The 13,207-nt window shown below is 37.2% G+C and overlaps 1 protein-coding gene across 11 annotated transcripts in view; it reads left to right on the top strand.

Moving 5' to 3' along the window:
- Positions 1–13,207, top strand: part of AHI1 (Abelson helper integration site 1) — a 207,419-nt gene that overhangs the window by 9,310 nt on the left and 184,902 nt on the right. For 9 of the 11 annotated variants that reach the window (XM_045058091.1, XM_019831276.3, XM_045058092.1 and 6 more), the window contains 3 exons: positions 2,055–2,122; positions 2,832–2,956; positions 10,382–11,022. In XM_045058091.1, coding sequence (XP_044914026.1) covers positions 2,113–2,122; positions 2,832–2,956; positions 10,382–11,022 — 776 coding nt within the window. In that variant the 5' untranslated portion in view covers positions 2,055–2,112. Of the gene's footprint in view, positions 1–2,054; positions 2,123–2,831; positions 2,957–10,381; positions 11,023–11,496; positions 11,537–13,207 lie in introns of those variants that run through there. The other 2 variants (XM_045058093.1, XM_045058096.1) reach the window with 2 other exon arrangements.

Here is a 13,207-nt window from a genome sequence, read left to right as displayed (position 1 = left end):
ATCTCACCTTCCATTCATTCCTCCACCTATGGCTGCCGGATTTCTGCCCATTCACAAACATTTTTGCAAACACGTGACTTCCAGACTGCAGATCCAGTGGACGCTCTTCACAACTTGCTCAAATCTTCAGCCTGGCTCTCCTTGCTGGATTACTATATTCTGTTGCCTACCAAACAATCTCATTATACATACACAAACACAGATTTATATACACAGTGCTAATAGCTGTCATTTTCAAAGGGCTTGCCATGTTCTAGGCATTGTGCTAAGTATTTTACATGCATATTCTTATTTCATTTTTACAAAAACCTTGTGAGTAATTTACAGTTATGATTCCCTTTCGAAGGATTAGGAAGTTGAGGTCCAGAGATTAATTTACTGGCAGGTGGAACTGGGATTTGAATCTAGGGATCTGACAGTGGAGCCAACGTTTGTAGCTGGTTAGTGCCCCAGCTCAGCATGCCCCACCAAGCTCACCTGAGTGTTGTCCCCGTAGGAAATATCTGTTACAATCGTAACAGATGTTTATCAGTGCTTTTTTTTAAGGCATTGTTCTAAATCATCTAACCCTTACAACAACCTTTTGAATGTGCACCTTTAGATTGATTTTACAGATGAGGAAACAAACACCTAAGGTCACAATTAATTGTTTGTAAGACTAATCCCAAGACTTGGGTTTTAAAGTTCTCCGTTATGCTTGTACTGTATTCCAGTTAATAATACTACTAGCCTAATTATTCTACTTGCAGAAGCACGAGAATCATCCTTTACTCTTTGTCCTGCCTCTTCAGTCGTTTTTATCTTTCTGAAATGTCTAAAATATCATAATTTTTTAAGGGAAAACAGGTTAAGCTGAATATAAGTAAGCCTTTTCTTAATGACTCAAAGTCATATATATAGTTCAGCTGTTTTCCTACGTATTGAATGACCAGGGAATATATAAATATTAGGTTCTTATTTGCTTTATGTTTCAGTAACTGATGCACTTGCCTTTGCGTCTTCTCTTTTTTCTAGCTTAGGGTAGATTGGAAAGTGGATGACCAAACTTATTAGATCTGTATCTACTAGAAAGAGTACATTCGGGCTCCCATCAGTAAAGTGTAAGAGTCTTTACTGTGTGGATTTAGTGACATCTATTTTGTCTGTGTACCAGATAGTTGTTATATTTAAACTGCATAATTAGGTGTATGTGTGTAGTCATTGTTTCCTTTTTAGCGTTTCTTCTTAGACTTTTCTGTCCAGAATACCCTTAATATTAGAGGAACATGAATGTGGATCCCCAGGAATCTGGAGCCTCAACCAATAATTGCTGAGCCAATTCAAATTATATTTCTCTCTCTCTTTTTTTTCTTTAACAGTCTTCCACTTTATTCTTTAAAATGTGTGAATATTATGCTCTAAGGTGGAAATTAATATGTTTTGGACCCATACCTCCATCTTTAAGTAAAATTGGAAATGCAGGAATATGTGTATTGAGTTTATCCCTGGTTTTGATATGTAATAATACACACCCAGGTTTTTATTTGAGGAGAATGATATGAATGCTTGTGCTTAACCTTCTCTATTGTTGCAACATTTTCAGTGGCAGGTACAAAAATGTTTAAATTCATTTTCTGTTAATATGGTACCCACAGTCATACTTTACCAATATCATAGTGTGTGCTCTTGGGAAAGTCAATTCTGGGGTGGAGTTTGGCTTCTTAAAAGTACATTGAAAAGCTTATTTTTTACTTACAACACTTTTATTAAAAGTGCATTGATATACAAAGTATGTATTTACTGCTTTCAAGATTCTTTTTAAATTTTTTGTTTCAAACATATAAATATTTTACCCAAATACGATCCAGTTTTCTTTACCTTTTTTCAGACCCTAAACTGATTTGAATGTATTTAAGTCATTTGCATAAGATTAAAGTAAGAGAAGAGAACTTAGCTTTATTGGTATAAATCTTATGAGGTAGTAGATAAATCATGACATAATCTTGTATGAAGAATGTTTTGTAATTTTTATTTGCAAATTCCGTATTACAAGTAAATTCTCTTTGTTTTGATAGGATGCTTATCGAGTCAGGGCTTTACATTACAACTTGGTGCTCTCCATATAGCTGAGATATGCCCACTGGTAAGACTTTTATGAAATTTATATATGCAATACATGTTATCTATTTATTTATTTATTTATTTATTTATTTAAAAGTTGGGATTATTTAAAGGGATTCTTTAACCAATTAATGAATAAAGTCAATGTCATTAACCAATATTATATTTAGATATAGTTTGGTTTTCAATTTCTATTTAATGTTAATATTTAATGTTACTGTGCATCATAAATAGAAAGTTAACTGAGGGGCGCCTGGGTGGCGCAGTCGGTTAAGCTTCTGACTTCAGCCAGGTCACGATCTCGCGGTCCGGGAGTTCGAGCCCCGCGTCAGGCTCTGGGCTGATGGCTCGGAGCCTGGAGCCTGTTTCCGATTCTGTGTCTCCCTCTCTCTCTGCCCCTCCCCCGTTCATGCTCTGTCTCTCTCTGTCCCAAAAATAAATAAACGTTGAAAAAAAAAATTAAAAAAAAAAATTAAAAAAATTAAAAAAAAGAAAGTTAACTGAGTAAAGGAAACTTTTAGAGGGAGTAACAGGTGAGAGGGATACAGGTGAGTGTGGTGACACCATAGCCAAAAGAAAAGTTTTTTAAGAAGAAAGGACTGGTCACTTCTTCTAAGGTAGCTAAAGAACTCAAGTAGTTGTCTAAAGACTGTGTTCTTTAACATAATAATAATGCAGATATGTGCTATAGTAATATTGTTCAGAAAATGATGAGTCTTTATCATTTGTAGTGGAGAGTGAAGCCAAACTGAAAACCAGAGTTCGCTTTGAGGAATTGCTTAAGACCCACCATGATGTTATACATGAACGAAAAAAACTGAAGAAAAAAACTGGCATATCTGGAGAAAAAATTGTAGTGAGTAATCAGTTATTTGGTAATGATGACTTATATTCTGCATGAAATTATGACTCTCATATTAAAACTCTGAGGAACTTTGGAAATTAACAACAGTAAAGGTATGTCATGGTCAATAATGTGTGGTAAAATAAAGTTTACGGTAAAATCCATATATATCACTCTTGGGGTACTGAGTTCAGTCTTGAGTGCTGTCCTATGAGAATAACGTAGACAGAGTGATGAGAGATTGGGCAAACTCAGGTGCCCACACATATTACACATTTTTAAAGAAAATGAAGATTTTTAACCCAGCATTGTGAAGGACTTAGGGAGTAATTATCTTACTTCAGCTATTCAGTGGCTTATCTAGACTTACCCAGTCTAGATAATTTGATTCTACCCAGCAGAAGCAAGAGGAATCAGTGGAACCTTAAGACTGTAATTATCCTTTTGTACTTGAGGTGCACTTTCAAATGATAGAATTTTTTTGGCAGTACGTTTGAAGAGATTAAAAATGCAGAACCCAAATAGCACTAAACAAATCAACAAATGACTGCAACCTGATTCCAGGGTATTATAAAGTGTCTGTAATAGTATCCACAATTAATGTAATAGTCACTCTTTAAACCTGTCTAGCTACTTCACTCCCACCTTTTACTCCTTTGACCATAATCTGTTTTGTGCATGCGTGCACGCGCACACACACACACACACACACACACACACACACAAATAACTTCATGCATGTTCTGGTAAATTGGTATATAGTGTTTCTTTGGCAGGAGTTTTAGAAGTTATATATATAACCTGTATTTTGTAGCAAATTTTACCCTATTCTGAATTTTGTCATGTGCTCTCTTCATTCTGATATTCTCTTTGGCAGTTACCAGTGTAATAGTATATATTCTCAAGTGAAGCAAAAGTAAGTACTGACATTAGCCAGAATCAGCTGCACACACATACGGGGTTCATAGTACACCTGTGTAGTACTGCACATCAGTTTAGAACTACTGACAGAATGGGGCAGGTTAGGTCTCCTGTAGTGGATGCTGCCCTTAGATAGAACGTGCTTCTTCTGGTGGTACCAGTATGTAGTGTGGTAGGGAACAGAGGCATGTGGAGGATGGAACATTGCTTATTGGGATATGCCCTTTCCTTGAGCCAGTTGGTATGTACTCAAAAAAAGCAGAAAGAACCCTGGAAACAACTGAGGATATTTTTATGGACTTAGTCAAAGTGAAACCTCATATTTTCTCTCACTATTAGAACTGGGCTTCGTGAGTATGAACCAAATGCTGTTTAGGCCTGGAATGCTCAGTTAAGTGGACAGCCAGAAAATGGGCAGAAGGTACATCCATTTACCTATGGTCCAGTTTAGATATTGGGAACACACAAGTGTGAGGTGACTAAACATGACCTACCCAGCCTCTTTTAGTTCATAGGAGGCCATTTAAAATCTCTCTCTCTCTCTCTCTCTCTCTCTCTCTCTCTCTCTCTCTCTCTTTTTCAGAGATGAGTATACTAGGAAAAAATACTTAGGAAGAGATTGTTCAGCTCAAAAGAAGGGGGGATATTCCTGGAGGACTTAGAGGGAAACAAAATGTTTTTGAAATGATTTATTTTAGGAGTAGAGGAAGAATATCTGCTTCTATTTACTAGATAGCAGTGCTTTTCTATCTTTCAAGCACTTCTAAACATTTTATGCATATCCACTCATTTTTAATACAAACAACAAAATGATGTGGTTTATCTCCACTTATAAATGAGGAAACTAGATCACAGAGGTTGAATAATTTGCCTAAATTTGCACAGTTAGTGGTAGAACCAGACAGAATTCACAGTCTTAACATTCTGGCTGTGGAACCTCCCCTCCTAACCACAACCCAGTAGGATCTCTTTCACTAAGGTGCGAAGAGATGGGACCTCTTCACAACAAAAACAAGGAGTCTCATGTACAGAGCAGGCTGACATGGGAAGGGAAGCTGGCTGAAATAAGAAAAGGAAGCAAGGAAAAGGCTGTAACAACTCGTAATAATGGCAGATTCACCTTATTTTTCAGCAATCTATTAGGCACTGTGATGAGAATTTTCCAAATGCTGTTTCTGATTTTCATGTTAATCATGGAACATAGGTATTGAGGCTCTTACTTTGCACATGAGAGATTTTATAGACATGAAAGATTTTATAGACATCTGAACAGAAGAACCACTTAACAAAGGTGTTAAGTGGTTTGCCAAGGCCATATAACCAAAAGTAGAATAGGTGAGATTTAAAACCACCTTCCATGTTCTTTCTTTAGTTGTTTTTTTTTTTTAACTATATCTTAAACCCAAAATAGTAGAATTGGTACCAATGGAAAATGTAGTTAGTGATGTGGAAGATAAATTTGAAGCATTCTTCCATGAGAAGAAGTGGCTAAAACACTTAAAATGAAAGAAATAAGTAGTGAGGACATATAGAACTATTGGTCCTACAAATAAACGTTCCTGGACATTTATTTTTAATTTTTAAAATTTTTTATTCCAGAGAGAGAGGGAGAGCATGTGTGTGAGCGTGAACAGGACAGAGAGGCAGAGGGTGAGAGAGAATCTTAAGCAGGCTCCATGCTGAGCATGGAGCCTGATGTGGGACTCAATCCCATGACCCTGGGATCATGACCTGAGCAGAAATCAAGAGCCAGATGCTCAACCAACTGAGCCACCCAGGCGACTCTAAACTTCCTATTTTTAAAAGTAGACTCTAAAATAGATTTAAAAAAATTTTTTTTTCAACGTTTATTTATTTTTGGGACAGAGAGAGACAGAGCATGAACGGGGGAGGGGCAGAGAGAGAGGGAGACACAGAATCGGAAACAGGCTCCAGGCTCCGAGCCATCAGCCCAGAGCCCGATGCGGTGCTCGAACTCACGGACCGCGAGATCATGACCTGGCTGAAGTCGGACGCTTAACCGACTGCGCCACCCAAGCGCCCCTAAAATAGATTTTTTAAATGACAGGCATTTGACTTACAACATTGACAGATCAAAAACAATGACATAAAGTTTAAAACTAAAAATTTGCAGGGACGCTTGGGTGGCTCAGTCAGTTGAGTGTCTGACTGCATGGCCTCTAACCAGATCGATTAAGAAAAAGGGAAGACACAAATTACCAATTAGGACTATAAGAGGGTATTCACTGTAGATGTTACAGACCTGAAAAGAATAACGTAATATTTCAAATAATTTTATGACAATAAATTTAGCAGTTTAGATGAAATGCATAAATTACTTCAAGGACACAGACTACCAAAGCTGACTCAAAGAGGCATAGATAACTTGTATATTGAACACCTTTAAGATTTTTTTTTTATTTTTTTTAACATTTATTTATTTTTGAGACAGAGAGAGAGCATGAACAGGGGAGGGTCAGAGGGAGACATAGAATCTGAAACAGGCTCCAGGCTCTGAGCTGTCAGCACAGAGCCCGACGCGGGGCTCGAACCCACAGACCGCGAGATCATGACCTGAGCCGAAGCCGGACGCCTAACCGACTGAGCCACCCAGGCGCCCCTGAACACCTTTAAAAAATGAAATCTGTGGTTAAAAACCTGCCCGTAAAGAAAACTACCTACTTTTCTCAGGTGTCCACATTGGTAAATTTTACCAAACATTTGAGGAGAAGTAATAATGATTCTGTACGGACTGTTACAGACTATACAAAATGAGCAACTGTTTCTCTACTCTTTGGGCAGGCAATCGTTAATTATCCTGATACACAAAGACATTACAAGAAAACTATACCAGTATCCCTTTTGAACATAGAGCAGACATAACTCCATAAAATATTAGGAAACCAATCTTAAGTTATATGGAAAGGATAATACCCCATGACCAGATAAAGTTTGTCTCAAGAATACATCATTAACTCAGTATTAGAAAAATCAGTCAATATAATTCATCACATTAAAAGATTAAATAAAAAACAATATGATTGTATAAATGCAGTAAAAGGATTTGACGGAATTCATCACCCGTTCTGTTAACTCTTAAAAAGAATAGAGAATTTCCTTAACTTGATAAGGGGAATCTATAAAAACCTATAGCTGACATCATACTTAAAAGTAAAACATTGAAGGCTTTTACCCTAAGTTTGAGCTTATGTCACCATGAGTATTCATGATTGTACTGGTGACCCTGACCAATGCAATAATGCTATTTTAAAAGATGGCATAAAGATTGAAAAGGGAGTAAAAGTGTCTCTGTTTACAGGTGACAAAAACCTACAAAAAGTGCTACTAACTAGTACTATGAAGTGGGTTTATCAATATAAGGTCAAAGTTGGGGCGCCTGAGTGGCTTGGTTAAGCATCTGACTTCAGCTCAGATCATGATCTGACAGTTCATGAGTTCGAGCCCCACATCAGGCTCTGTGCTGACAGCTCAGAGCCTGGAGCCTGCTTCCAGTTCTGTGTCTCCCTCTCTCTCTGCCCCTCTCCTACTCACACTCTGTCTCTCTGTCTCTCCAAAGTAAATAAATATTACAAAAATAAATTTATCAAAAACTGTACAAGGCGTGTTATATCCTGATAACCCCCAAACTGCTAAAAACAAAGATCAAATAGATACTCATGTTCATGCATCAGAAGAATCATTGTTGTCAAATAATAACTGACAGAACATTATTATCCACTCTCTGAAAGTTGATTTATTGATTCAATTCAATTTTATCAAAATGCCAGTAGGTGGTTTTTTGTTTTTTTTTTTTTAAGATTTGAAAAACTAATTATAAAACTTACTTGTAAATTTAAGCAGTGGACCTAGAATACCTAAAAACAATTTTTAAAAAGAAGAACAAGGTTGAAAGAATTTGACTGTCTGATTCAAAGCTCGTTGTAAAGCTGTAGTAACCAAGACAACTTGTTATTGTCATAAAGATAGACACATGATTCAGTGCAATAGTATAGAGTCTAGAAGTAGACCCAAATGTGTATGGTTAATTGATTCTTGACAGAATTGCCAAGGTGTGCCAGAATTGCCAAGGAGTGAGAAAAATAACCTTTTCAAAAAATGTTGCTGGAACATATCTCCATATACAATATTATAAACTATGATCATATCATGTTCAGAAATTAAATAGAAGTGGAGCAAAGACCTAAGCATAAGAGCTAAAATTACATATGTTCTAGAAGAAACAGGATAAAACCATTGTAACCTTGAGTTATGAATAGATTTTCTCAGCATACAAAAGCATGAACATAAAAGAAAAAAATATGAATCGGGTTTGTGAAAATTCAAGACATTGCTAAGAAAATGAAAACATATGCTATAGGTGGAGAAAAATATTTTCAACAACATACTGATAAATTATGTGTAGAACATTTGAAAACTCTTAGAACTCAATTATTTGAAAATAACCCAATGAAAATGGGCAAAAAAATTTTAACACTTAAAGAAGAGATCACGGGGGTGCCTGGGTGGCGCAGTCGGTTGAGCGTCCGACTTCGGCTCAGGTCACAATCTCGCAGTCCGTGAGTTCGAGCCCCGCGTCGGGCTCTGGGCTGATGGCTCAGAGCCTGGAGCCTGCTTCCGATTCTGTGTCTCCCTCTCTCTCTGCCCCTCCCCTGTTCATGCTCTGTCTCTCTCTGTCTCAAAAATAAAAATAAAAAACGTTAAAAAAAATAATAAAAAAAAAAAAAGAAGAGATCATGTGTAAAGATTTTCAATACCATTGCTAATTAGGGAAATACAATTTAAAACAGTAATGATAGGGTACTCTGCTGACAGTGCAGAGCCTGCTTGGGATTCTCTCTTTCCCTCTCTCCTTGCCCCTACCCTGCTTGCGCACTCTCTGTCAAAAAACAAACAAACAAACAAACAAAAAACTTAAAATGTAAAACGATACTGAAATGCCATTACACACATATTTAAATAGCTAAAAAAAATTGACAACGGTAAATGCTGATAAGGCCATTATGGAAATGGAACTCTTATGCGTTTGGAACTTCAAAATGTTACAGCCACTTTGGGAAGCAGTTTGGCAAGTTATTTAAGAAGTTAAACATTTAGGGGTGGCTGGGTGGCTCAGTTGGTTAAGCATCTGATTTTGGATCAGGTCATAATCTCACGGTTCATGAGATCAAGCCCCTCGTAGGGCTCTGTGCTTGTCAGAGCCTGGAGACTGCTTTGGATTCTGTGTCTCCCTCTCTCTCTGCCCCTCCCCCCTCAAAAATAAACATTAAAAAAAAAAAGTTAAACATCTACTTACTCTATAGCACAGTAATTTTTGGGTGCTTATACAAGAGAAACAAAAAACATATAACAGTGCAAAACTGGAAATAACTCAAATGTTCATTAATTAGTATATAGAGAAACATAGTATAGATCCATGCAATGAAATACTGCTGAGCAGTTAAAGGAACAAACTACTACAAATGCAACAACATGAATGAATTCCAAAGCTTTATGCTGAGTGAAGGAAACCAGTCACAAAAGGCTATATACTGTAAGATTCCAGGTATGTATGGTGACAGTTGTACCTACCTGAAGCATGCTGCATGTCCCTCTGTTCACCTGCTTATCCTCTGGGTGAAAGTCACCATCTGACACAAATGGAGGTGGGGGACAGAGCTGTCCTTCCCAGCTCCTCAGTTGGTCATCCTCAGGTTTAATCCCCTCCTTCTGCTGATGTTACTTGATTCAGGGCTTATGTGGCTTCTCCAGAATCACCCTAACACGGAGAAGTCTTTTCCTGCGGGTTGTGGTTTTTTCTGCTAATTTCCTCAAAGATCTAATCCTTTCTATTTTTTATCCTTGGGAAATTTCTCAGAATATTTATTCTATTACTAGTAACATTTCTTTTTGATTTCTAGCCCTTTTCTAGTAAAAATATCTCTTAAGTAATTTTAATTAGAAAGATATATAGGCATGTATTTAGTCTGTGATTTGATTTAACTTGATAATGTTTAATATTTAGCAGGATTTTCAGTGATGTATTTGAATCAGTTGTAGGGTGATTCTAGAACTATAGACTTCTGACTTTAGAATGTAATTATGAAGCAAGATAAATGACCTTGTTTTCTGCAGGGGGAATCTGAATTGCTTTAACTCTGTGCCTCTTTTAGCAATTTCTCAAATACTTTATAATTAAAGTATGCATCATTCTGCCAAAGAGAAAAATAACATTTGAGGTTTGAGCAATTTATTCACTTCTGAAAAGTCATTAACTACTTTTTCTCCCTGTTAATTACCTCATTTATCTGAAGTTACTCTCAGAAATTACTAACTGAATGCTGAGAGAATAAACTAGGATAGTGCTAATGAGATGGTCTAGAATGGTATCAGTGTGTCCAAGTGAAAAATGAAATAACTTTCCCAAGATTACACATTGAACAACGATCATTGTGCTTTCTCTTTACATAACTGAACTGTGGTCGGCTGAAACTTTGTTATTGTGTCGTCTTTTCCCAGCTTGACACTGTTAGAAGCAATCTTCAGAAAAGTAAAGAAACTAAAAGTGATGATGTAAGTGCTAGTAACACTAATAACCCAGAGAAGATCATGCCAGTCACTAAAAACAAACTAAGGAATCTCCAGTCAGCCCCTGAAAATCCAGATGATGTCAGTGCAGAGGAAGACAAGCAAGGAAAGGCGAGTAAAAAGGTAAAAACAGCACTCCAGGTGACTGCACAAGGAATGGAACCGGCAACTCCCAGGAAGAAGGTGGATTCTATGCATCGGAAAGCACAAACCAGGTCACAGCCAGGTGTTGCTCGTCAGAAAAGCGAGAAGGCAGATGAAGAAAGAGAAAATAATAATTTAGATGAGGAAGAAGAGCTGATGCAAGCATACCAACTTCAAGTAGCTGAAGAAATGGCAAAGGAGATTAAGAAGAAAATAAGAAAGAAACTCAAAGAACAGTTGACTTACTTTCCTTCAGATACTTCATTGCATGATGGCAAATTGAACAGTGAAAAAAAAGATACTTCATTACATGATGGCAAATTGAACAGTGAGAAAAAAGATACTTCATTGCATGATGGCAAATTGAACAGTGAAAAAAAAGTAAAGAAAAAGAAGAAAGTTCCAATCTCATCTAAAGCTGAGTCAAGGTACTTTGTGTTGATAAATATGAAAGGTCCTCTTTAAAAAACACTAGTGTTCTCAGCTTTTGAGTAATATCTGCAGTTATACTAAGGAAATTCTTAACCTTTCATGTGAACCTGTTGCCAGTACAATAATAACAGTTATGCTTTCCATAGCACCTTAGTATATGCTCAGTGCTTTATAAGAATTAACTCATTTATTCCTTGTGACAACCCTATGAGGAATAGTAATACTATCATCCTGTTTTGCAGGTGAGGAAACTTGAAAGGGTGCAGTCACAGAACCAGTATGAAGTTTAGCCAAAACCTTACCAGTCTTGTTCTGGAGTCTCTAACCCTTAACTACTTATTTATATCAGCTTGTTTAATAACAGAAACCCAACTTCTCCCTCATTTTTGAGTTATGAATGCCTGTTCAGTATATGAATATAGTGTTTTTTTCGTTATCATACAAGTAACATTTGCTTATTGTAGAGCATACCGACAAAGAAGAAGCTAAAAGTAATCCAGCCATCCAGAGGTAATCATTATAAGAAATTTTGTATTCTAGGTTTTTTTTTCTATATATGATACTTACACATATGTGTTTGCATGTACAATGTGAGTTTCTGTGATCATACTTGTATTCTTATGTCTCTCTTTGGGGAAAACAAGATAAAAAATGTCTTTTAACTAATTACCTTCATTTTCTATAATCCACATTTACATAAACAACTTGAGGTGAGAACATTCTATATTTGATTATTCCCTGGCATTCAGGGACAGTTTGCCTTAGTGTCCTCACCTAAACATAATTCCCCTCTTGCCAAAAGCTAGACAACCAGTGGTAACAAAGGGAAGGCAAATAGATTTGCTACATGAACACCTTACTATATGTATTGGTTATCTGTTGCTACATTAAAAAGCTACTCTAGGGGCTCCTGGGTGGCTCAGTCGGTTAAGCGTCCAACTTAGGCTCAGGTCATTATCTCATGGCTCATTAGTTTAAGCCCCGCGTCGGGCTCTGTGTTGACAGCTCAGAGCCTGGAGCCTGCTTTGGATTCTCTCTCTCTCTCTCTCTCTCTCTCTCTCTCTCCCCCCCTCCCCCACTCATGCTTGTGTGTGCTCTCTCTCTCTCTCAAGGATAAACATTTAAAAAATTAAAAGAAAAAGCTACTCTAGAAGTTAGCAAAACAGCACTTATTGTCTCAAGTTTCTTTGGATCAAGAACCTGAGCCTGGCTTGACTGGGTGCCTCTGACTCAGGGTCTCTCATAGGCCGCAATTAGGACGTCAGCTGGGGCTGCACTCATCTTCACGCTCGGCTGGGGGACATCGTTGTTGGAAGGCTTGCGATGTCCGTTTTTAAGTTTACTCATGTGGTGCTTGGCAGGTCTCAGGTCCTGACTGACTTTTGGCCAGAGATACCAGTTCCTTGCCACATGGACCTCTCCATATGAGCTACTTGGAAAGGGAGATGGAGAGAAGTCATAGTCTTTGTGAAACCTGATCATGGTGTGGAAGTGACATCTATTACTTTTGTCCTATTTTGTCTGTTAGAAGTGGGTCACTAGATTCAGCCCACAGTCAAGGGAAGGGGATTAGACAAAGATACTAATGGCAAGAGGTGAGGATCGAGAGCCATCTTAGAGCCTGCCTGCCACAGTATACCACAAACCTTTCTTACAACTACCGTGTCTGTTATGAACTGGTAAGCCATACTCACTATTAAATATTAGTTCATGAATTTTAAATAAAACCATGGGTTACGTAACTGGCATGCAAAAGATAGCTCTCTTTAAATACAAATACATGTATTTGGTGATGTGATAAAATGGCATGGCCTTCTGGAGTAATAGGCAGTTTTGAAATATTTTTCTAATCTTTTTATTTCTCAACGTGTTTTTTAAAAATATGACTATATATATTGAAGTCAGTTTTTTATTACTTAGATGCAGATTTTTTACTTGATAAATTACAAACTTTAATAGGCTGGTTTTTCTCCACAACTCAGTATGCTTCTAGGCTGCTACCCCTTACCATTTATTAGTTCATGTGATGCAGAACTTTAAAATTATTAATTTTAATAATAGCCTTCTGAAAATGTAGTGGCACACCAGCCACTGGAAAACACAAGCAATTAATCATTACCTAGAAGTCAAAAGTTGGGTATTTGAAGCCTCTTGAAAGCAGAACAAACTTAAAACATTTTT

The sequence above is a fragment of the Felis catus genome, chromosome B2, assembly GCF_018350175.1.
Source record: "Felis catus isolate Fca126 chromosome B2, F.catus_Fca126_mat1.0, whole genome shotgun sequence".
Taxonomy (NCBI): domain Eukaryota; kingdom Metazoa; phylum Chordata; class Mammalia; order Carnivora; family Felidae; genus Felis; species Felis catus.
Note: the sequence above shows the minus strand (reverse complement) of the source record. Positions and strands in the feature narration are given on the sequence as shown.